Source organism: Lepidochelys kempii, chromosome 9 (assembly GCF_965140265.1).
Source record: "Lepidochelys kempii isolate rLepKem1 chromosome 9, rLepKem1.hap2, whole genome shotgun sequence".
Classification (NCBI taxonomy): Eukaryota; Metazoa; Chordata; order Testudines; family Cheloniidae; genus Lepidochelys; species Lepidochelys kempii.
The window spans coordinates 77,642,757-77,666,467 of NC_133264.1; the positions used below are offsets into that span (position 1 = coordinate 77,642,757).

The 23,711-nt window shown below is 47.6% G+C and overlaps 1 protein-coding gene across 1 annotated transcript in view; it reads left to right on the top strand.

Moving 5' to 3' along the window:
* Positions 1-23,432, top strand: part of EFNB1 (ephrin B1) — a 127,844-nt gene extending 104,412 nt beyond the window's left edge. Inside the window, exons 3-5 of the mRNA XM_073360981.1 lie at positions 10,255-10,347; positions 16,657-16,785; positions 19,039-23,432. Coding sequence (XP_073217082.1) covers positions 10,255-10,347; positions 16,657-16,785; positions 19,039-19,427 — 611 coding nt within the window. The 3' untranslated portion in view covers positions 19,428-23,432. The remainder of the gene's footprint in view (positions 1-10,254; positions 10,348-16,656; positions 16,786-19,038) is intronic.
* The last annotated feature ends 279 nt before the right edge of the window (positions 23,433-23,711 follow it).

Here is a 23,711-nt window from a genome sequence, read left to right on the forward strand (position 1 = left end):
TTAAAGATCTGAAAGTTCAGGCATTTTAATCCAGTAATTACATCTTCCCAAAGGGAGCCCTTAAATGTCAAGGGTTATAGTGTATGGAAACCACTCAGGCCTGTGGCATCCCTGTTCTGAGTCTCTGTGCACGGGCCTGTCCAGAGCCCTCCAACCCTGAGAAATACTATTTGAACCTAGGGATTTCTAATCTGTTTCCACCAAGGCAAGTGCAGACTAGTTTACAGCTTTTTTCTTTTGAGGAGCCATAGCATTTTCAGTAACTGGCATGTCAATCACACACATTTCTTTTTGGGTCTGTCTAGAGCAGAGATTTGAACCTGGGTCTCCCCCATCCCAGGTGAGTGCTCTAACCACTGTGCTAAAGACTATTATGGGGTGGTAGCACCACCAGTACCATCACTGCTGGCCCTTTTGTGAATGGCCAATTTCTTTGTGTCAAATTCACAAACAGTTTTGAGTCGAATCAAAATTGCATATTTTTTTTTGGTTGAATAAACTATTCATCCAAAATTATTTTGCTCATCTCTAATTGCCACTCAGGGAAGTCCCCTCTCTGTTTGAGATGCACCGTACCACTGGAAGAAAGAGCACCCTGGGGACCTTGGCAGCTATGCTTTGGGGTGAGATTTATAGGCTAGGTTTGGTCTGTAGCATCTTTCCCTCTCCCACCAGAGTTCATCTAGATGCAGGCATCAATTTAATTTCAGGCTATTCCTTTTCACTTTGCCATCCTGTCCAGAACTAGCATGCTCTGGAATGTTTGTAGTCTCCCCTGGATTAGATCAGACAACTACCTTTGTCTTTGCTCTGAAAGGGTAGGTCTACAAGCACTGCCTTTGTCAGGCTGCTTCCTACTCAATGGGATGTTGCAGGCTGGGATCTGAAGACCCCCAGCCTGCCTCTCTATATTTAAAATAACAATAAAAGGCTATAGTCTGCTCTGTTTAACATACATTAGATACAAGCCTTGGTCACTTGCTGAGCTGCTGATGCTAGCCTTGACTACGGAAAGCTTAGGGTTCCCAAGTGAGTAATGAGGTAATTGCGTCTTGAGAGAAATGAAGAATTTGATGTATTAAATGTAATACACGTGCTGCCTGATGCAGTTCAGGATTAGCCTTCTTGAAGGTGACAGAGGCTCTTGGTTACCGTACTGATATGGGGCATGTAAAAAGCTAGGTAGATGGAAGCAGAGAAAGAGAGAGGCTGGCTGCTCTTTTCCTTAGATTCCCAGACTGGAAAGTGAACTTGGATCCTCTGCTCCTGAGATACCATGAGGGTGTGTGGAACCCTAGCCTTTCCCATGCTGCACTAATATGGGGTTGGGACAGGGCTGGACTGGCTTCAGTACAAATTTCTGTGGCTTTAGAGTCCCCTTCCCAGTGCAGCTGCCTCTCCAGTTTGAAAGGTTGTTCACAAACTCCTTGGCAGAGTGACAGCTCAGCATCCTAGTCCCCTGCCTGCCAGACCCTGCACAAACCTCCCCGTACTTGCTCTGGCAGGCAGTTGAATAACTGTTCCTGATCTGATGGAAGGGGCTTGTGTGCATGTGTGCTGCAGGGGGAGGGAAGACGGGCGGCAATGTCGGGAGAGGGAGAGCAAAACATCAGTACACATCAGGCTGTTACCTTACAGCAGGGCTCGGCAACCTTTCAGAAGTGGTGTGCCGAGTTTTCATTTATTCACTTTAATTTAAGGTTTTGCGTGCCAGTAATACATTTTAACGTTTTTTAGAAGGTCTCTCTCTATAAGTCTGTATATTATATAACTAAACTATTGTCGTATGTAAACTAAACAAGGTTTTCAAAATTTTAAAGTAGCTTCATTTAAAATTAAATTAAAATGCTGATCTTACGCCGCCGGCCCGCTCAACCCACTGCCAGCCTGGGGTTCCATTCACCTAGGCTGGCAGCAGGTTGAGCAGGGCCCACGGCTGGGACCCTGGCTGGCAAGGGACCAGCAGCCAGAACCCCAGACCGGCAGCGGGCTGAGTGGGGCCGGCAGCCAGGACACCAGACCAGCAGTGGGCTGAGTGGCTCAGCCCGCTGCTGGTCTGGGGTTCTGTCCGCCAGCTCCTGCCAGCCAGGGTCCCGGCCGCTGACCCCGCTCAACCCGCTGCCGGCCTGGGTTCGGCAGTGGGCTGAGCAGGGCCGATGGCTGGGACCTTGCCGGCAGCAGCATGCCTTAAAACTTGGCTCGCTTGCCGTCTTTGGTACAGGTGCCAGAGGTTGCTGACCCCTGCCCTACAGCATAGCCCAGAAATGAAATAGCCTCTACAGTTATTGCTATGTGCAGTAAAGGAGGGGTAGTATCACCCAGGTAACACTGGGGAAATGGGACTCCATCTACAGGGGTAGAGGATGCAATGCCTTCTTGTTCAGCTATGCTTTTCAAACAAGGCTTTGTGGTTGTGGTTTCCTGTACACATGATTGGCTCTGCTTTGTGACCTGGAAACATCCTTAAAGATCGCACCATGGCTTGCGGAGAAAGCGACAAGTAACTTGCGTCATAGGAACTGGAGGTAGAGAAACCATTTAATCTCTTACCCTGGGCTCAGCGGGAGTTTGATAGCTATGCTCTGGTCTCCAGGCCATGGAGGAAGTGTCATGAAAGAAAGTGCAAAGCCAGAAGTGGGAGGAGCAGGCAAAAGGAGTGGCTAAAAAAAATGCAGGAGTTGATTTGTATCTAAAACCCTCCCACAGTTTGTGGGTTTGCATAGAATCCTGTCAGCATGTGCCTCTGAGACATTTAGGGTATGTCTTCACTGCAGGGTTAACTTGGGCTCTTACCCGGGTGTTGCCTCTAACCTTCTTCCCTGTCCACACAGATGTAACCCTTTCACCGAAGTTTGGTGCTTTGACCCTGGGGTAGCTGGCCTGGCTGGAGCTCGGGTGCTGTTTTCAGTCGGGTTAGTAACCTGCTCACTTCGTAGTGAGAGCACAGGCTAAACCTTCTGGTAGTTCTCCAGTGCCTCCCACAATTTCCCCCCATGTGCCCAGAAGGACAGATAAGTTCCTCCCCAATTCACTGGGATGGAAGCAGAGCAGCTCATCTTAGTGCAATACAAAGAGCAGTGGGATATGCCCCCAGAAGTCCTAGTGACACACACACATGAGTGCAACACCAATGAGGACACAATAACTCAGGCAGAGCTTTGCGTTTGGCCACTCGCACTCAGGTTGGATTAACCCAGGTGCTAATACCTGGGTGCTAGATAAACTCTGTAGTAAAGACACAGTAAAAATTCCCCTGCCTGATAGAGCTTTCGGAAGTCTGGGGAGGACCTGGGAAGGAGAGGGAAACTGGTATGATGGCCAGGACTGGCACAGGTGAGGCGATGGGGAAGGTGGGGGGAATCTTAATGGGTTGCATGGGACAGAAGGAACCTATTGCTGAAAGAATAGTCATCTGTGATAATTTAGTAAAAATGTAAAGATAAATTCACTAGACAAAGTGTGTTGGTTCCACTTCCCTCTGGATGTTGGTGAGGGGCTGGTCTCCATCTTGTTGCCTTGTCCTTAGCTCATTAGCTGCCTCGTATAGAGAGGCCCAGGCTTTCCTGTGGAACGGATGAAGCATGTGTATGGATTTTCTCCCAAAGAGGGCAGAATTTCAATCCTGACTCTCCCTGATCCTGCAATTACAACAAAACCACAGCCCAAGCTCTTCTAGAGGGTTTTGTCCTTGTCTGGGTGTAGTCGGGAGTCACGTCTTTTTCTTTTTTTAAATTTCCCATGATGTGCTCTTGCACTGTTCAGAACAACCAATGGAGAGGGAGAGTGCATGGAGGAGGCAGGCAGTGGGGTTGCTGTGATGCAGCTGTTTTTTCCTTTAACCATGAGATCAATAGGAGCTAAGAGTTGGGGAATCTACGTCTTTCTTCTTAGCATCTGGCTAGATAATGGGCTCTTTTCTTGGAGTGTAATTGCCCCAGCCTTCCCTTCCCAAACTGCAGGGCCACTTGTGGCTGAAGAGCCTAATGTTCCTACACTTGGAGCTTCTCTTAAGCTCTCTGAGGTGGGAGCTCATCAGATCTTACTCTGCCCAGGGGAGGGGGAAATCATCTTCTTAAAAAGAAAAGAAAAACATTGTGACTGAAAGCAAAGGCCCTAACTGAAGGCTATATAAGGGTGTTGGACCCACACAGTTCTGGAGAAGAGGAAGAGGGATTGCAGAGCCAGATTGCGTACTGTATCTGTGCTGTGTTTGGCTGCACCTAGCGTCAGGCTGTTGTACACAGATGGCAGAGTATTTAAGAATAATAAAAGAAAAACTGTTTGGATTTGCAACAGTCTCAGTATGTTGATTGTGCATTGGGGCCCAAATCATAACAGAGATCTGCTAAAGGGAATCGTGAGAGAAATCAAACATCTTATTCCATCCAAAGTTGACCAGTTAAAAGACCCCTGCATCTGTCTGCCAACAGGTACGCCTTCCATGGCTTCAGATCCTCCCAAATCAAATTGTTGTACACCATTTAAGCATTTACACTGGAGAGTAAGACATGACCAGCTGATATGAGGGAAAGGCCCCACACAGAGGATATTCCTGCTGCTAGTAGCTAGACACAGGAAGAATCCTGTGTATCTGGATTCTCCTAAACCTCCACCTGGTATGTTAATACCCCATGTACTAGCCAATTGGTGAGCTTCAGCCTTCTCTCAACATTTTATTTGTCGTGTGCTTAGAAGCCATAAGCATGCTCTATCAACAGCTCAAGCTCTGCTCACAGCTCTGTATTAGCAGAGTGTTTCTCCTAAATTGATTAGCAGTGATGTAGTTAACAGCATTGACATTACATTCTTATCGCTGAGTCCGAGGGTTAACTCTCCCTTGAGATGAATGGAGACCTCTAACGACTCTCCAAACCGAATGCTAAACTCATGAAAAGAGAGTTTGCACAGGGGAGGCTCCCACTCCCTGTTCTGGCAAATGAAGGAAAAATCCTGCAGAAATTGATGTGGCTACAAGAAAATGCTGGTATGGCCAGTGCCACTAAGGCTGGCTTTGCTGAGCTCCTGCTTATACTAATTAAGGGACCTTTGCCTTCTGCAGCAAAAAGCATGGTGGGGCATGATACTAATCCAATCTCCTCATCACAGCTGCTGCTGCTTTGGCTTGAGGATGTGGCACTGATACTCTTGTGGAGAGGGCATGGTGGTGATGCTCATCACAGCAAGGCCATACAAACGGACCATGTAGCTGAATGTCTACACGACTTAGAAATACTCTGTGGTGTGCACTTCCCTGCCATAGCACTAGCTCCTTGTTGTGGTTTACACTGGCACGTCAAGTTGATCTCCTTCCGGTACTGGCTGCTGATGGTGCTGCTTAGGAAGGGAGTGGGGCAATTTGAGCTCTTGCTCCTGCTTTCACCATGCCTGCCAATGTTCTCTTTGGTTCCAGAGAGATAGCTTGCACCCATCTTTTCCGTGAGTCTTTTTCTCTGTCAGGAGCCACTGCCTTGTCTCTGGTCGGTGCAATCTTGTGCAGCTTTCTCTGGCTATTGTGCTCCTGTTTCTAAAGGGCTAGATCTAAGGACCAGAGCAGAGCACCCCATGGACCTGGATGGTTTTCTCTATAATAGGGTAAAAATTGATAGATGGAGAAAGGTATCCAACAGTTTTACATTTTCTTTTGTTTGTAATCCCCCTTTCTTCCCATAAACCAGTCACAAGTGGGGCAGGGGGAAGGAGGAGTGTTCCTTGATTTTTATCTTACAAAATATCTTGCCTTGTGCCCACCAAAGATGAACTGACTGCTATGGGTGTATGGAATACAGTTTACACTTGTCGCGTTCCCATAGCCCCATTGCTTGTAACGGTAGGCTAGGGTGTGTGTAGTTTCCTGTATGTGAAACTGTTTTAGAATTATGCTTTTGGCCATTAGTCAGTTCTGTTTTTATTCTGGACCCTAAACACAGAAGAGTGAATGGGTGTGCGGGCATCTTTCCATCTCCATGGCATCATAGAGTCTGTTAGGGTGCCCACTGGCTTGTCCTGTACCCTCCAGCCATCTAAATAGGGTAACTGCCCTGTCTTCCACAACAAAGGGGAAGTTCAGGATTTGTAGGTCAGATGATTTCAAAGAAACCTTTTTGCTGTTTCTGAGGGGAAATGAAATGAACTCGCCTACACCGTTCTCTCATTTGCCTGCTCGTCAGTTCAACGAAGAGTCCTCATTATGGGCCTGCTTGTCTCACTAGTGATCCTTTGTTTTATTGGGAACCCTGTCACTCCTCTGTATGGAACACAGGATGTTATTGTGTATGTTGATTATAATTTCTGATACGCAAAAGTTGAGTAGTGGACTGAGTTGACAGTTCTCAACATCGATAGTAAATTGGTAAGAGTGGGCTAGAGGCTGGTAACACTGATAGTCTTCTAGAAAATCTGAAGCAGATAAAGGCCTGACCTGAATTTACATGGCAGGGTGAGAAGGCATAGAGGGAACCATATCTCTTCTTGATCCCATAGGTGCTGGGACTGGGGGTGCTGCTGCACCCCTTGACTTGAAGTGGATTCCATTATATACAGGATTTTACTGTTCGGTTCAGTGGCTCTCAGCACTCCTGCCATAAAAATTGTTCCAGCACCCCTGCTTGTTCTGGAGCTACCCATTTCTCCTGACAGAGGAATTATCTCCCTAAAATGCTGCTGTGAGGGGTCTGAGTTCAGGGCCTGACCAAGAGATGGAAATTGTTAGCATGGTTCTCAAAGGGAAACTTCCCCGGCCCCTCCATCCAGTTGACTTAGGTCTGATGGTGACAGAGCACTTAATGAAACTAACAGCCTGTGAATCCCAAACACACAGTGAAATAAGACTTCAGGCAGTGACGAGTTGGTCGTCTGGGAAATTGGTGCCACAGGAGGGTTATCAAGGCACCCTGTGGCTGGATAACTTTCTGATCACTTATAACATTTGTGGTTATTTCATATTAAGGAAGTATCTGATCACCTGCTTCAGAGTATCAGCAGATTCCTGTGGGTTCATCAGGCAGTTCCTCTTCTCTGTGCAAAGCATTGCACTGTTAACTAGGTATACTAAGGAAGGCCTGTACCTTCCTGTGAATCACTGTTTATTGATTCTGACCAAGGCACCAGACTGAACAATCCTGGAACCCTATTTGTTTGGGTTGGGTCACTAGGAAAGAGACCTTGTTTCAGGCCCTTGCTACTACCCATAACATCCGAGCTGAGATAGAATCAGATTTGTAACCCTAAAGATTCCCTTGCGTTCCTGATGTGTTTATTCCAGTCAGCCACATGTCATCAGTTTCCTGTGTTTCCCCTTAAAATAAGACTCTTTGTACTACAGAGGGAGGGAAGGGCTCAGGCCTTTCACAAACCTCCTATCCTCTTTTGGCTATTAAATATGCCATGGTGCTCTGTGCAGGAGTTAGGGATGGGAATTAGCCCAGATATCCTGGCCAAATTCTGTTTTGCCCTAGTATGGCATCATCCATATAACGGACGGGTCGGGGATCAGAAGGCAAGGCGAAAAGATCCGTATCAAGGGACTCCATTTCCCACCCACAGCATCCACTCTTGGAGGGCCAGGATTATCCTGGGGCACTATTCTAAATTCAGAGACACAGCAGTTTCTCTTTTGATAATTATATGGTGCTTGTTAGGGTGGTATACAGTCTAACCAAGCACCTAACTACACATGACTCCCAGTCCTAGCCGCAACACAGGCAGGCATATCAGAGCTGCTCCAGTCACGAGAGGAGGCTCTTGAGCATGTTGATATGTCATTTTCTTCTCCGTAACAGCAAGAGGTGTGTGGCTTACTTCACTCCCACAGGAACAAAAGAGACTTAAAATCTGCACAGACCAAAAAAAAAAAAAAAAAAGTTAATGTGAGTTTAGCTGACTTCTGCCCTGAAATTATAGTCATTCGAATCCATTGGGGCTCTGAGTTTACATTCTTTGATGCACAGTGTGTAATTATATATGTATAATTTATACTGTGCATACATACATGTTCCTATCACACACCTCAAGCAGTAAGGGGAATTATCTACTGGCGGTAGAGGGGGCGATGAAGGGCCCATAAGCCTTGAGGATGAGGTATGGGTGATGAAGGGCCTGATTCAGAACTGCTTCCTTATCATGGGAAACACTGTCTTTTTAAGTGGCCCTGACGTTGCTGTTAAACAGCCACTTTCTCTTCTGCGCTCAGAGATGAGTGCATTCAAGTGGTCTGTAAAGTAATTCCTGTGTGTACTGTACTTTATTTGTATGAAATGGTTGCGAAACAAAAAATAACCAGTAAAGCTTTATTCCTGGCAATAAAAATGTCTCCCAGATTCTTTTATTTATGATTTGCTTTATGGTAGAAATCAACTGTAATTGGGGCCTCGTGCTAGACACTGAACAAATATATAGTAAGATACAGTCCCTGTCCCAAAGAACTTGCATTGAAGATAGGCAAAACAAATAAAAGGTGGAGAAAGGAGGTGGTATTGTCCTTGTTTTACAGATGGGGAACTGAGGTACAGAGAGATCAAGAAACTTGCCATGGTCTCTCAGTCTATGTGGCAGAGTCTGGGTCCTGAACCCAGATCTTCTCCATCTCAGTCCTGTGATTTAACTGAAAGACCATCCTTCCTGACTGTATGCTGAATTGTCTATACTTCATGTGTGGAGTGCCTCCCCCAATCCTTCTTTAAAAAAAAAAAATAAGGAAAAACTTGGTGTAATAGCATCTACTGTGACATGCTCTCAGGTAAACATTTTCAGGGCTGCAAGTCCTCAGGCTTCAGAGCATAAACTCAGCAGCAGCTGGGGGCAGGAAGAAATCCCCCCTGAACCTTCTAGTATGGGTGGGAAGAGGTGAGTGAGTGTGAGCGAGAACTGTCTCCTTCCTCTGCAGCATCTTCTTGAAGCCATGCTGCACAGATGGACCAGTCTTATCAAGTGAGATGAGGAGGAGGAGGGATAATCCAGTTCTAGACAGACCACTGGTCTGTGCTGCTGTAGCAGCCCATATTCCAGACATCATCTGAGCTCATCAAGTGCTGTGCTGTGCCTCTTGGAGGAGAAGCTGCTATGGGGCTGGAGCTGGGGACTGGGTCAGAAGGAGACAGCGTAACAAGGAGGGGAGAGAGGACTGTAGACCCCATTCCATGAGGCAGCTGGGGTCTGTCCATCAACTGCCACTTTTCTGAGCAGTAGCAGCCCCTTTAAGTGTTAGGCTAGTGCCCCAGGCTGCTCAGAAAGCCATTAACCAGCCTTAAGAGGGGGAGGGCGACAGGTTGGTGAAAAGAACATTTCACGTTTTGTCCTCATGGGGTTAACAAGCTCCCTATTAAGGGGAGACAAAGTGATGGAGAGAATCTCTCTGGTTTATGGCTTGGAAAGTTTAGCCTCCGGAGCATTCCTCTCTTCCAGTACCCTGCTGCCTCTCTGCAGCTTTTATCCTCATTGTGCTATGGCTGTGGAATGGGAGCCTTGGCCTTTGTCAGATTCGGTTTCTCATTTTTCCTTGGAGTACAATCTAATTAGCAGCTCAGCAACCAGTTCAAGCAGCAGGATAACTATTTTAATGGGCTGGAGGTTTGAGTGAGTGGAACTGGGGGGTGGAGCAGCTGGGATTTGGAGAAGACTACAGAAGACTAGAGTTCGGTGTATTAAACATTTACTGTGTGCTCAGGACTATAGAATGAGGAAGCCCATAAATATCCTGACCGAAGGCTAGAAGTGGGGAGGGAGGTGAGAACATTGTGGAATGAATGCGCACATCAGGAGAGAGATGGAAAATGTTACTAGGACTCATATAATACTATTTTGTAGCCTAACTGGCTCCTGCTCTCAGGAGGTTTTCCTGTTATGTTTTCTGAATTTCTTTGTTCAGTTTCATTCTCTTACTCTGATTGTAAACAGAATTTTGCGACGGTAATGTTAGGAGAAACCCTCAGGGTTTTTCTTGGGACCTTTCTGAACAGCTAGCCTGAGGTGACCAGCCACTGAATAAAGGTCTAAAGCACTGCATCCCACTGCTTAGCAAAGAGAACACAGCTGAAGAGACATGGAGCCCCCTGTGTTTCTGCAGCGACACAAGCAATCCTCTTTAAACTGCTCCCCATTCCTTTAGGTTACCTCAGCACAGACATGAGATCAGAGTAACTCTTGAACCACTCTTTTTGGGGCACCACCCCCATGTTAATCTATGCCTCTTTCCTTGCCTTCTTGAAGACCCTTCCATTTAATAAATGCTCTTTAACTGAGTCTTCTTTTTCCCTGTAGCCACTTCCAATGGGACTCTGGAAGGCCTGGAGAACAGAGAAGGTGGAGTCTGCCAGACACGCTCTATGAAGATTGTCATGAAAGTGGGGCAGGGTGAGTCACTCCAGTCGTCTGGAGTTTTCCCATTGGACATGAAATCAGTATTGAAATGAAATGTGCTACGTTTTACATAGCCGCTGTGCAGTCCAGGCTTGCTGAGATGTGCTAGCAAACCCTTCTTGGGAGCTTGACAAAGTATCATTGGGACAGCAGGTTTGCAACTCCCAACACTACAGGAGGCTTCTCATGAAGGGACTGAGCTGGGCAGGACTGAAGAACTGGTGTCTTTTGGTTGAGTTGTTTATCTTAATTGTGACATCATGTGGGGAGTGGTGAGGAAGGAGCTAGTTTGATGTCTTTGTATTTGATCACTAACTTATGTTGATCAATTCTATAATAAATGTTATGGTGCCCAGAAGCCTGTGGCTCATTTGATGCTGTAAAATACAGGTGATGATGATGCCTTTGGGTTGCTCCATTTTTGCTCCAGGCATACTGAAGAAACTGAGAGAGAAGACGACCTATGAAGTCCCCTGTAATCCAGGGGGCAGTGCAGGGTTGTTTCCTACACTTTATTTTCCAGTGCCCCAGACTTCCCACTTCTGATTGTGAATACCGCCCACCCCTGTCCCATTTGATTAGAATGTCATTTAGATAATGAAGAGGATTAAATCATTTGAGTTTAATGAAGAGGATTAAATCATTTGAGTTTAGCAGCCAATCATGGTTCAAGATTCTGAAGCATTCATGGCCTTATCTGGGAGGGCCCATGCAACAGATATTCTGATTGGCTGCTAATGGAATGAGCTGTTTCCATCTAATTAAATGTTCCATCATTACTTTCCCACAAGAGGGTGGTCTCTCCAAAACAGAGATCTAATTGGAATTATTTTTTTTCCCTTTTGTGCTAACACTTTAGAAAGTTCAAGCAACTTTTTATAGCAGCCTCTTCCTCTCTAGGCCCAAAGTGGGGTTACTGGCTATAGTCTGGCATGTTGATTAGGGAGTACAGGGCAACTGCTGTTTGAGCAGTGACATTTCCCAATTGTTCAGCAGAGTTTGAGTTTTAGGGTCCTGTTTTGGCCAACATTTGTGCACACACAGCATTATGAGCCCAAGTTACAGTAAGTGTCAGTTCCACCCCACCTTGGTTTTATCACTTCGCTGGAAATGAGCTCAGACTCTGAGATGGATGGTCAACTGAAACTGGTTTGATCTGTGATCGGGCAGAGTCCTCCAGCTTCCTCAGTGCCATACATAAAGGGGGTTGCCATGTTCCCCATTGCTGGGAGAACAAATCTGAATGTTGGATACTGCAGGTCCCTAGAAATAGCTGAAGTTGTTTAGCCTGTGCTGAATTGGCCTGTTCTCAGTTCCTGCCTAATATATAAACTAGACACAACTTTCAAGTCTGAACTATTCTGCACCAAAGTAAGATGGCAAAAACTGCTTTCTGCAAGAAAATCCAGTTCTTAAACTAAAATGGGGGCTTCCTGTCTCTCCCCACCTGTCCCATTATTGAAGTGAGCGAGAGATGGCCATCAGAAGGGAGAGCTAGAAATTAGGGGCTTCCCCTCTGAAATAGCTCAAAGTCCAATAGTTACTCCTAGTTTGCATAAAATGGAATTTATTGCAACCAGTCAGGAATAGAGGTCCTAGAAGCCACGTTGCCCAGACTAAGAATTGCATTCTAGCAGTTGCAGTTTCTGCAGACCATCCTCAAGGAATCCATGTTCTGCAGATAGCCGACTCAGGGAGCTACAACTAAACCTTGGGCATTCAGCGTCAACAGTTCAGGTCACTACTGCTTGAGCTAACAGAGATCTGGCAGAAGCCTTATCTTCTCTCTGGGATAGATCCTAAAGGGGATAATGCATCTACCAACACAATGCACTAGATGCTCATCAATATTAACAATGAAGGTGGCTGTGGGTCTTGTTGCAAAACCCACTGCATTGCATAGGGCCCTGGGCACCCAAGGCACAGATGGCTGTTCCTCCATTGACTCTCCTTTGAGCAGCCCCCTGCATATTTGTAGGCAATATCAGTCTGTCGTTTTGTGGCCCTGGACCTTTCAGTGTGTTCAGGGGAGAGTGATTTTGCCCCTAATACTAATGAATTTCACCTTCTGTGCTTTGAGATATTCTGGGAGTGATATCACAGCTTCATCCAAATGGCGTTTCTGGAGCTGCAATTTAATTCCAAGAGGTACCACATGGCCCAGTCTCTTTGGCCTTCTATGAGCTTTCCCAGTGCATGCTGGGATTCTACAAGGAGGTCATGGCGAAGGGGCAGCTGTGGGAACAGGGCTGAGGCACCGAATTCTTTCTGACATCTGATGCTTCCTTGGGAAATGCCCCCAGAATAAGGGATTGTAGTGCAGCCATGACCTATCTGAGTCCTTTAAATGTGCTCTGCTGTGTAATTTTTTCTGATGGCCGAAGCTCTCTGAAAACATCCTCTTCCCAATCTGTGGAGTTCTTCTGGGCCCCAGTGATGCCGCAGGCCTGACTCCAGCTCACTCCCTGGATGCAGAGCTCAGAGTGGCTGCTTTTCGTTATTTTGTTTGATGTTGTTGGAGCCAGTATTTATAACAAAACAAAAGGAATAGTGCTGCTGCCCTGGAAAGTTAGATTCCTTTGTGTTCGCTCAGCTGCCTTTGTTGGAAATATGCGCAGACCCATGCACTGGAGCTCAGAAGGAATCTTAAAAAAACCACCAACAAAAAACTGTTTCCCCCAAAGTTCTGAAATGTTCCAAGCCTGTGATGTCCCCGAACTCCTCTCTCTCAGCCTCCTGATGCCTCTGCCCTCCCTTAAAGACAGTGCTACCTCATCACTGCCCTTTCATGTGTGCTTTCTAGAGTGATGCCTTTCAGGCAAAGAGGCAGACAAGGTCCCTGTCCTGAAGAGCTTACACTCTAAATAGAAGACAGCAAACTAGGGGATGGGAGGCAGCAGCAGGCCACTGACTGAAGCTGAAGTTAGCATATGGCTTGTTAGTTCCGTGGTTTTCATTTGGCAGTTAGTCTGGTTCTGTTGCCTGTTTTGTTAATGCTCCTTTGCGGAGAGGACTAGCTTTGATGTTGCTATTTCAGTAACTCCTGTGGGTTGGCCTCTTTCCTTTCTGCATCATGTCACACTTCCCAGACCAGGGGAGCAGTAATAGGAATTGCTTGGCTCTCAGACTGTTGCTGGTTTCCCACACTCAGTCAAGTCTTATGCATCCCTTTGGTCTGCTTGTAAGCAAAGTTCCAGCCAGAGTAGGTGAAGCATCTTTGCTCCCTGGGTTGTGTTTGATGTGGTCACTTTAGAATGCAAAATTGGGCACATAATCAGATGGACGTGAAAGGGAAGGATGGGGGATATGGCTGCAGCTAGGGTGAAGCTGGCTTGTCTGTGTTGCCCATCCTCTAGTGATGCTGAACAGACCATGGTCTTGCCAAGGAGGCACCAAGAAAGCCATCTTGTTCTGCTCTGTCAAATGCCCTCCCTGCTCTGTGACATTTTGCTACCACCAAGGGAGCTACTTGCATTATTCATCAATGAGCAACAAATGCCTTGGAGGCGGCAGGAGGTGGGTCTGGAGCTCTGGGTTCTCCCAGCAACACCCATGACAGGCTCATTTCTGTGTGATACTCACAAAGGTTTAAAACTCCATGACTATGTTAAACTGGGAGTGGAGGGACACATTTATTAGCTCCCTTTCTGGGGCGGGTAAGAGGGCAGCCAAAATACGCCAGCTTCAGGTGGTTGTTCCTAAACCCTAGGTGGAAACATTTTGGGGGAACAAAATATCTAATGGGGCTTGTCACATATTGTTAGTGTTTAAGTTGAAGGCCTTACTGTGGTCCAAAAGGCCCACAGGCAACAAGCCCACACAAGCTTCACCCAACTAATTACAGTAAAATGCAGTTTGTAACGTTGTCCAAAGGGGAGATCCTGGTGCGTATAGGATTCAGCTAGGAATCTACCTCTGCTTCTTGTTTATCTGACTCTCACTGCTGTTTCTGCTCTAGTACTTCTAGCCTTGAAGGGGATGGCAGGACTTCCCACCCACCGAGCCAAGGGAATTGCCTAGACTCCCCCAAACTGAAAGCAATTCAGGCAATGTCAATCCTAATGGTCTTAAAAAGAAACAGATTGCTAGCGCTTGTCTTCAGCTTGTCTCTCTTGCATACCACCAAGATTAGAGGTCTGAGGGTATCATGCAAAAGCAGCACAGACCTTTGGCTCAAGACGGAGCGTTACCAGCTATGATCTACAGTGTCCATACTCTCTCTCTCTAGGCTCCATATCAGATTCAAAGTCTCACTCTTATATTTGAGGTCCTAGCCCCACCTATGTCTTGTCGCTGGTCACTGGCTTGCCCTCCTATTTGGACCCTCTGCTAATTCTGTTTCGGTGTAAAAATTCCTTTGTGCCGTTTCCAAGGCTGTCCAGGGAATGTTTTCTCTCAGCCTTACAATGCGCAGCCTCATTCCCCTCCTGCAGATCCCTCCTTCAAACCCATCTTTGCTCACAGGGCCTCAGACAGTGACCCATATAACAGATACTACTCAAGCCAACAAAATTACTTTAAATATGGCAGCTGATGCGATGCTCCCTGTGTCACTTCAGCAGCCATGACCACATTTCAGCTTTGTGCGCCTTCCTTCTTTGCTTGCTGTTGTTTTCCGAGGATTGTGTCTGCCATTCTCCTGTTAGATTGTAAGTGTCTCAGGGCAGGGCCTGTGCTTCCAGTCCTGCAGTGTTCTGCAGCACACTGTGTATGTCTGGGGCCAAACTGAACAATTGTATTACTTGTGAAATGAAGCTATCCATGAGCTGCACTTAAATCTAATGGAAACGCCTGCATTCTGGCAACAGATAAGGATCTTACTCCTTAATTCCCCGCGCCCTCCCGTGCGCGCACCCTCCCAGGCACACACGCTCCCCATAAAACTCTGAGCTGCTCCTCTCTTCATCTCCATTTGGTGGCCAGTTTCATGTCTGGTGTAGCCCTCTGAAGTCAGTGATGTTACCCTAGGGGTAGATATGGCCCAATCCAGTCTTGCTTCTGCAGCATGTAACCCCTTGATTTCCTGGGCCAGCCCTGTGAGGTGCAGAACCGTCCAGGCGGAGCTGGGTTCCAGACGGAGTTCAGGAGAAATGTTTGTTTTTGAGTGTTCTCAGGAAACGCAACCTCGCTCACAGTCCTGCCTTTTAACGTGTACTGCTCTTGAGAAGGGGTGCCTGTGTGAAACCACCTTCCACCACCCTCTTTCTGTTCCTGAGACAGCTGATACTATTTTGTATTGTGGTCACACTGAGAATCCCCAATAGGGATTGGGGCCCCATTGTGCTGGGTGCTTTGTGCACACTGGAAGATACAGTGTTGCCTTAAAGAGCCCTCCCTGTAAACAATTACTGAATGTAAGGGACGATAAGATGAGGTGAGGGAGGAGCATAATGAAGATAAAATCATGCCTCACATTAGGTTAGTGACTTGTGCAACTTGGTGGTCCTGATTGTTCTCAATTGTCTTAAATTTCAATCAAATCACTCTCCTTGACTTACAACTAAATCATTGTTGGCTGGTTAGTTTCTTGCGGGTGTCACAGCAGAGGTGAGTCTACTGGAGGGATTAGAAAGAGGAAACAGTAGTAGCCTTACAGATTAATTCAGGGAGGGCATTCCCTGCATAAAGGGGTAGTGTGGAGGAAACCACGGAGACTGATTAGAGAATGACTTTCAAATGTGGGACTTAACCTCAAACCATCACACATCCTCTAGTTAAAAGGAAATGCCTCAAATGCAAAACCAAGGCAGGACCTGTGCCTGCCTCCAGGAATCATGCTTGCTGGTGCAATAGAACGCCAGGGGCTGTTTTGGCCCAGAGTCCTGAACACTGGTTATTTGAATGAGGGAGAGAAGCCTTGTATCACTCTGGTTCACCCCGACCCTTTCTCTATGTGGTTAGCCTAGCACTCACCGTTGGAGCTGGGGGACATGAGAATCAGAGTGCACGTTTAAAACCAAGGGGAATGCTTGCTCCTCCATACATAGTAGGCAAATGTACCCAGTGTTCCTAAGCCTCTTTACCAAGCCTCCCACTCTTACCCATCAATCCCTTGCCCCATGCCTCTGATTCCTTCCTCCTGCCCATACAAGCATGTAGACCTTGCACAGGGCCAGCCTGCACTTGTGCACACGCAGCATGTTGTGCTGCACCACCTTTATGAACAACGTTTGACATGGGCACTCAGATACCAGGGTAAGGAGTGAGGTTTAAGCGATTGACGGTGGAGGAAGAGCAACAGCTCTTGATCTTGTAATCTAGCACCTGGAAGCAGATTTCTCATTCCGTCTTTCTTTTTCCCAGATCCAAATGCTGTGATCCCAGAGCAGCTGACAACCAGTCGGCCCAGCAAGGAATCTGACAATACAGTGAAAATCGCCACACACAGTCCACGCCACAAGGTCCCTGTGATGGAGGATCCTGGGAAGCCAGGTAGGTTTGCCTGTGCATTTTAAGAAAGAGAGGAAAACCAGTAGTGCTCTTAGTGGGTCCTGGACCAGCTATTGATTGCCAGAGGAGCCAGGCCCAGTTCAGTTCTAAGAGTCCAGGGAAATCGAGATACCTTAGAGTAGGGAGTTAGACATCTGCAAGCTCTCTGCACAGGTTCCTGCAAATTCATCATCTGGGGTTCCCTCACCATGCATCTCCTGATGTCGCTGCTCATAGACAGTGAGATGCTGCCAGAGTCCAGAGCAGTGGCAGAATGGACTTGGACTCTGAAGGATAGTTCCTGGAGCTCCCCGGTGTCTTAAGCAGGGGGAGTTTTCCTTTAGCACTCTCTTGCTCCTGTCCTCTGTATTGGTTGTTATCTGTCAGTTTACTGAGGCAGAGTTGGGGGGGTCAGAAAAATAGAGGTTGCCTGGATTTTTGAGCCAAGCCTGGGTGAAAGGCCTTTGAAGGTGGTTTCCTGAGTTCCTGTCAGGAAAAGTGGAATCCGATGAAGTGGGGGAAAGTTGCTCGTTTCTCCATCTGTGATACAGACAGGAAGCCAAACTGCTCCCCTCATGGGTCTTAGACCTGCCTTGTACTTGGGGGTTAGAGGGAGGTGGGGGCAGTAACAGGATATGGCAGGTCTACAGGCATCAGAACCACTTTCAGTAGAGCTTTCTAGTCTTCTGGGGGGAGCAGGGACTCCTGGGGTTCATCTGATTACATACTGGATGTGAACAGCCATCTGTCTCCAGTCCAGTCAGGTGAACGTGAAAAGAGAGGATGTCAGATTAGGGTGAGGAAAGGGGGCAACAATGGGACGACAGTGTCTGTGAGTGGCCAAGGTTTCTCTCTTATGGTATGTCTACACTGCCAGTGAAGGTGTGATTATAGCATGGGCAGGCATACCTGCGTTACCTGTGCTAGCTAGATTAAAGCTAACAATAGTTGTGTAGACATGGTGGCATGGGCTTCAACACAAACTAGCAACCAGAGTACAGGCCCTCTAGGAAGCCTGGGTAAATATTCTACTCTAGTTGCTAGCCTGTGCCACTATGTCTACACTGCTATTGTTAGCTTTAATCTAGGTAGTTTGGGTAACACACAAGTATTCTTACCCGTGCTACAAACACATCGTCACTTGCAGTGTAAACATATCCTGAGATTGCATTGCTTCTTGAGACTGAGTAATTGGGGTTACGTACATGGGGAATCCAGTACATGCAAAGTGAAAGAAGATATGCTGTGGACACTGCTGTGCTGGGGTTTCTCCAGAATATACCCATTCCTCCTCCTGGAATCAATGGGTCTCATGTTCCCACTAACTGGACTGTTGCCTCTGCTATCTCAGTTCACTCGGAAGAAGGGCTTTGCTGCTGACTACCATCTGTAAGGGTTGGAGATGCAAATATAGCAGAGTGGGGGCCCTTGGGGTATTGCCAGCCCCTTGGTGTGTACTCAAATCTGGGTGTGGTACTGGAACCAGGTACTTAGGCTCCATAGTTTAGACATAGCCTGTGTCAGCATAGGGTATGACTCCACTATGGGGACTATACCAGGCTAGACATAACCTACACCGGCAGATGGGTTTTCTGTTATAGGAAAACTACCTCTCAGAACGATGTTAGCTATATTGACAGAAGTACTCTGCTGTCGACATAGCTGCGTCTACACTGGGGGCTATGTCAGCATAATTATGTTGGTTAGGGATTTTTTTCACACCCTAGACCATTGTAGCTACGTTGACATAACTTTTAAGTATAGACCAAGCCTTAGACTGAACTTCAAACCCTACCCCCTGAAATCACCTGGTAAACTCTCTTCCTCTGCCTCTTTGGGTTATGCCCAGTCTTGTATCTTAACCTTTTCTTCTGTCCCATCCTATAATAGCTACTTTTCAGTTGCCATTGGAGTACATTAGTGAACTGAGTTTCCTTTTCCTTATGCAGATGGGTGAATTTGGAGCTGGGCCAAGTGCTGGTAGCCGTACAAGCTTCTTCCCGAGAGCTCTACCAGTGTACCTCATCCCTGACTTGCAGTTCCCCCTGCTATTCCCGTCCACCACTCTTGCTAAATTGGGTGTGGTGGCTTTGCAGTGGAGCAACAGGATTAGGCTGAGACCATGTAAATTCTTTTTGTGGGTTAAGCAAGAGAAGAGCCCAGGTTCCCCGAGGGGGAAGGGAGAATGACTAAATGCTTGGGCAGGAAGGTCATTTCCTCACTTTAATCCATCTTGTTTTCTCCCCCATGCCCCAGGCTCCGTTAACCAAGATGGGCAGAACACCCAAGGTAGCAGTGATGGATTCTTCAGCTCTAAGGTGGCAGTATTTGCTGCAATCGGTGCAGGCTGTGTCATCTTCATCCTTATCATCATCTTCCTTGTTGTCCTCCTGATCAAGATCCGCAAGCGGCACCGGAAGCACACCCAGCAGCGGTCAGCAGCCTTGTCACTTAGCACCTTGGCCAGTCCCAAGTGCAGTGGTAATGCAGGTTCAGAACCCAGCGATATCATCATCCCCTTACGGACTACAGAAAATAATTACTGCCCTCACTATGAAAAGGTGAGCGGGGACTATGGGCACCCCGTCTACATTGTCCAGGAGATGCCCCCTCAGAGCCCAGCCAACATCTACTACAAGGTCTGAGGCCTACTACAAGGTCTGAGCCTCGGCATCCTACCAATGCAAGAGCACTAGAGAGCTGAGGGCCCTGGGGGCAGCCGCTGGCTCTCCCCACTAGTGTGCTCGCTCTGTGAGGGAGGAAGTGAAAAGAACCACATGCCAAGACCAGGGGAGCGCAAGGGTCTCGCACCTGATAGTGGATCACTCGCACGCTCTCGCTCTGTTTTCCCCTTTGTATTTAGTTTTGTAGTTCTCAGCTTTTGTAATCCCAAAACTCGAGGATGGACCTTCAGCATCCTCCTCCTGCTTCAGACTGCATCCTGGCTCTAGACACATCTAACCGTGATGTGGCCCTAGCTGCGCACAGCAGCCATTGTGCGTGGGCGCTGTGCCTTTCCTCACTCTGATGCCCCTGGCGATACCAGAAAACTCTGCCCTCTCTTGTTTTGGGGATGTCCCTTTCAGCTTTTCCATCTATATTATGTTAAGTATTCTTGTGCTTGGGGCTGTGCTGGTTGTTGCTTTGGTCCAGGATTGTCCTAGGAGTCGGATTAACTTGTGGGCCCCAAGAAGAACCTCCACTTACTTGAGGAATGAGCAGCTTGCGGCAGCACTTTGCGTAGGTGTGCCAAGGACGTAGACCCTGTGCAGGGAGGAGGCTGACAAACCCAACATACTATTATTATTATTATAATTATTTTTTAACTTTTGTAACATTTTTATTTTTGTGAAATATTGGTGGGACTCTGAGCCACCACCTACAGCCTTCTGGCATACTCTTCTCCCTCTGCCATGCCAATCCCCTGGCCATGCTCTGCCAGGACACAAACTCTCACCTTCTGCTGTCCTTGCCATTTTAAACTTTTGTGTTAAGTTTGTAGCAGTCAACTCTTGTTTACCTGCTTAAACGAGGGGGGAGAGGAAAAATATAACTCAAATGGTCAGTGCATGAGAAAATCCAGGGTTCTACCCCATGCCACCAGAGCCAGGAGCCTCCTCCCTTTCAACAAGACAGTAGCCTTTGTGGGAACTCCTCAGAAAGGCATGTCTTCCTCATGGCATGCCCCTTGCCTGATCTCTTTTCCTAGGACAGAGGCTGAGCTACTTTCTCCAACATCAGGGAGAGGGCAGGAGGACAGCATTCACTGATCGCCTCAGTCAGGCTGGATCTGGGACTGGGCTGAGAGAAAGGGTGGGAGCATTCAGTAACTTAGTCACAGGGTTCATTCTTGGCTCTGTCGTTTCCGCAGATCCTGAAGTTGGTTTGCTCTTTGGGTTCAGGCCACAGGGCTTCCATTTGGACAGGAAACGAAATGAATCATGCCTGCTCTGAAGCCCGTACTTGACATGTTCTCAGGAGGCTAGAGCAAATGTTAAGAGAGCAGGAGAAAGCAAACTGCATTGATGTTGGGGGTGGGGCAGATATTCAGTGGCCACAACAGTTAGGTTGTTCTGACCCTGGCTGAGCTGGGGTGGTTGGAATTCTGAGTAAACTCAAAGGCCATCTAGGCCCCCATGTACCCCAGCATCCTCACCCCTTCCACAAAGAGCAGCTGGGCCTCTTCTCCCACTGACCCTTTCATTTCTAGAACTCTTATGTATGTTTGATCTGTTTTCCCTAGTGACTGCCAGGCATGAGCCAGTCATTCAGCACTAGAAGCTGGGCTTAGCTCCTTCATGGCTTCAGCAAACCCTATTGATTGCTGTTGTCATGGCATGAACACCAGTCAAAGACCCTGCTCCATCCTCCTGATTTACTAGGTAACAGATCACCCTATCTGGCTCCATTCCGTGAATGCATGCGTCCCACCTCACAGGGCAGGAATGGCTGTGTCCTGCACTACAGAGGAACCCATCACAGGAATACTGCAGTTCCTTGCAGTTATGGCCCCAGATCTAGTAGTAACATGACTGAGTGGCAGTGTTTGAGGGATCTTGGCACGTCTTTGAGAAGGTCCTGCCATGCTGACCTTGTGTCCAAGGGGTCGGTGGCTACATTCCCAGTCTGTCCTTGGGGTGGGATTTGCCAACATCTCATAAAAATGTAGGGCTGAAAGGGACCTCGAGAGGGCAAGTGTAGCCCCCTTTCATAGAATCATAGAATATCAGGGTTGGAAGGGACCTCAGGAGGCTTTGAGCAGGACCTCCCTGCTCAAAGCAGGACCAATCCCCAACTAAATCATCCCAGCCAGGGCTTTGTTAAGCTTGAGCTTAAAAACTTCTAAGGAAGAAGATTCCACCACCTCCCTAGGTAACGCATTCCAGTGTTTCACCACCCTCCTAGTGAAAAAGTTTTTCCTAATATCTAACCTAAACCTCCCCCATTGCAACTTGAGACCATTACTCCTTGTTCTGTCATCTGGTACCACTGAGAACAGTCTAGATCCATCCTCTTTGGAACCCCCTTTCAGGTAGTTGAAAGCAGCTATCAAATCCCCCCTCATTCTTCTCTTCCGCAGACTAAACAATCCCAGTTCCCTCAGCCTCTCCTCATAACTCATGTGTTCCAGTCCCCTAATCATTTTTGTTGCCCTCCGCTGGATTCTTTCCAATTTTTTCACATCCTTCTTGTAGTGTGGGGCCCAAAACTGGACACAGTACTCCAGATGAGGCCTCACCAATGTCGAATAGAGGGGAACGATCAGGTCCCTCGATCTGCTGGCAATGCCCCTAATTATACATCCCAAAATGCCATTGGCCTTCTTGGCTACAAGGGCACACTGTTGACTCACATCCAGCTTCTCATCCACTGTAACCCCTAGGTCCTTTTCTGCTGAACTGCTGCCTAGCCATTCGGACCTTAGTCTGTAGCGGTGCATGGGATTCTTCTGTCCTAAGTGCAGACTCTGCACTGGTCCTTGTTGAACCTCATCAGGTTTCTTTTGGCCCAATCCTCTAATTTGTCTAGGTCCCTCTATATCCTATCCCTACCCTCCAGCGTATCTACCTCTCCTCCTAGTTTAGTGTCATCTGCAAACTTGCTGAGGGTGCAATCCACACCATCCTACAGATCATTTATGAAGATATTGAACAAAACTGGCCCGAGGACCGACCCTTGGGGCACTTTCCTTTATACCAGCTGCCAACTAGACATGAAGCCATTGATCACTACCCGTTGAGCCCAACAATCTAGCCAACTTTCTATCCACCTTATAGTCCATTCATTCAGCCCATACTTCTTTAACTTGCTGGCAAGAATACTGTGGGAGACAGTGTCAAACACTTTGCTAAAGTCAAGGAACAACATGTCCACTGCTTTCCCCTCATCCACAGAGCCAGTTATCTCGTCATAGAAGGCAATTAGATTAGTCAGGCATGACTTGTCCTTGGTGAATCCATGTGACTGTTCCTGATCACTTTCCTCTCCTCTAAGTGCTTCAGAATTGATTCCTTGAGGATCTGCTCCATGATTTTTCCAGGGACTGAGGTGAGGCTGACTGGCCTGTAGTTCCCAGGATCCTCCGCCTTCCCTTTTTTAAAAATGGGCACTACATTAGCCTTTTTCCAGTCTTCCAGGACTTCCCCCGATTGCCATAAGTTTTCAAAGATAATGGCCAATGGCTCTGCAATCACATCCGCCAACTCCTTTAGCACTCTCGGATGCAGGGCATCCAGCCCCATGGACTTGTGCTCGTCCAGCTTTTCTAAATAGTCCCAAACCACTTCTTTCTCCACAGAGGGCTGGTCACCTCCTCCCCATGCTGTGCTGCCCAGTGCTGAAGCACGACCAAGTAAACCTAGACCATCCCTCACAGGTGTTCAGAGGCTATTAAGAACACATTAGACCAGGGGTGGCCAACCTGAGCCTGAGAAGGAGCCAGAATTTACCAATGTACATTGCCAAAGAGCCACTGTAATACGTCAGCAGCCCCACATCAGCTCCCCGCACCTAGCCCCTCCTACCCGCTGGCAGTCCTGTCGATCAACACCTCCCCTTCCCTTCCCACGCCTCCTGATGGCCATGATCAGCTGTTTCGTGGTGCACAGGAGGCTTTGGAGGAGATGGGGGAGGAATGAGGGCATGGCAGCCTTGGGGGAAGGGGTGGTGTGGGGGCAGGGCCTGGGGCAGAGCAGGGGGTTGAACAGTGAGCAACCCCAGCCCACTGGAAAGTTGGCGCCTGTAGCTCCAGCCCCGGAGTCAGCGTCTATGCAAGGAGCCGCGTATTAACCTCTGAAGAGCCACATGCGGCTCTGGAGCCACAGGTTGGCTACCCCTGCATTAGACAATGATGGCAATTTCACAACCACCCGTTATAATAATTCCACAACTATTCCAGAGTTTAATTACCCTGATGTTAGAAAGCTTTT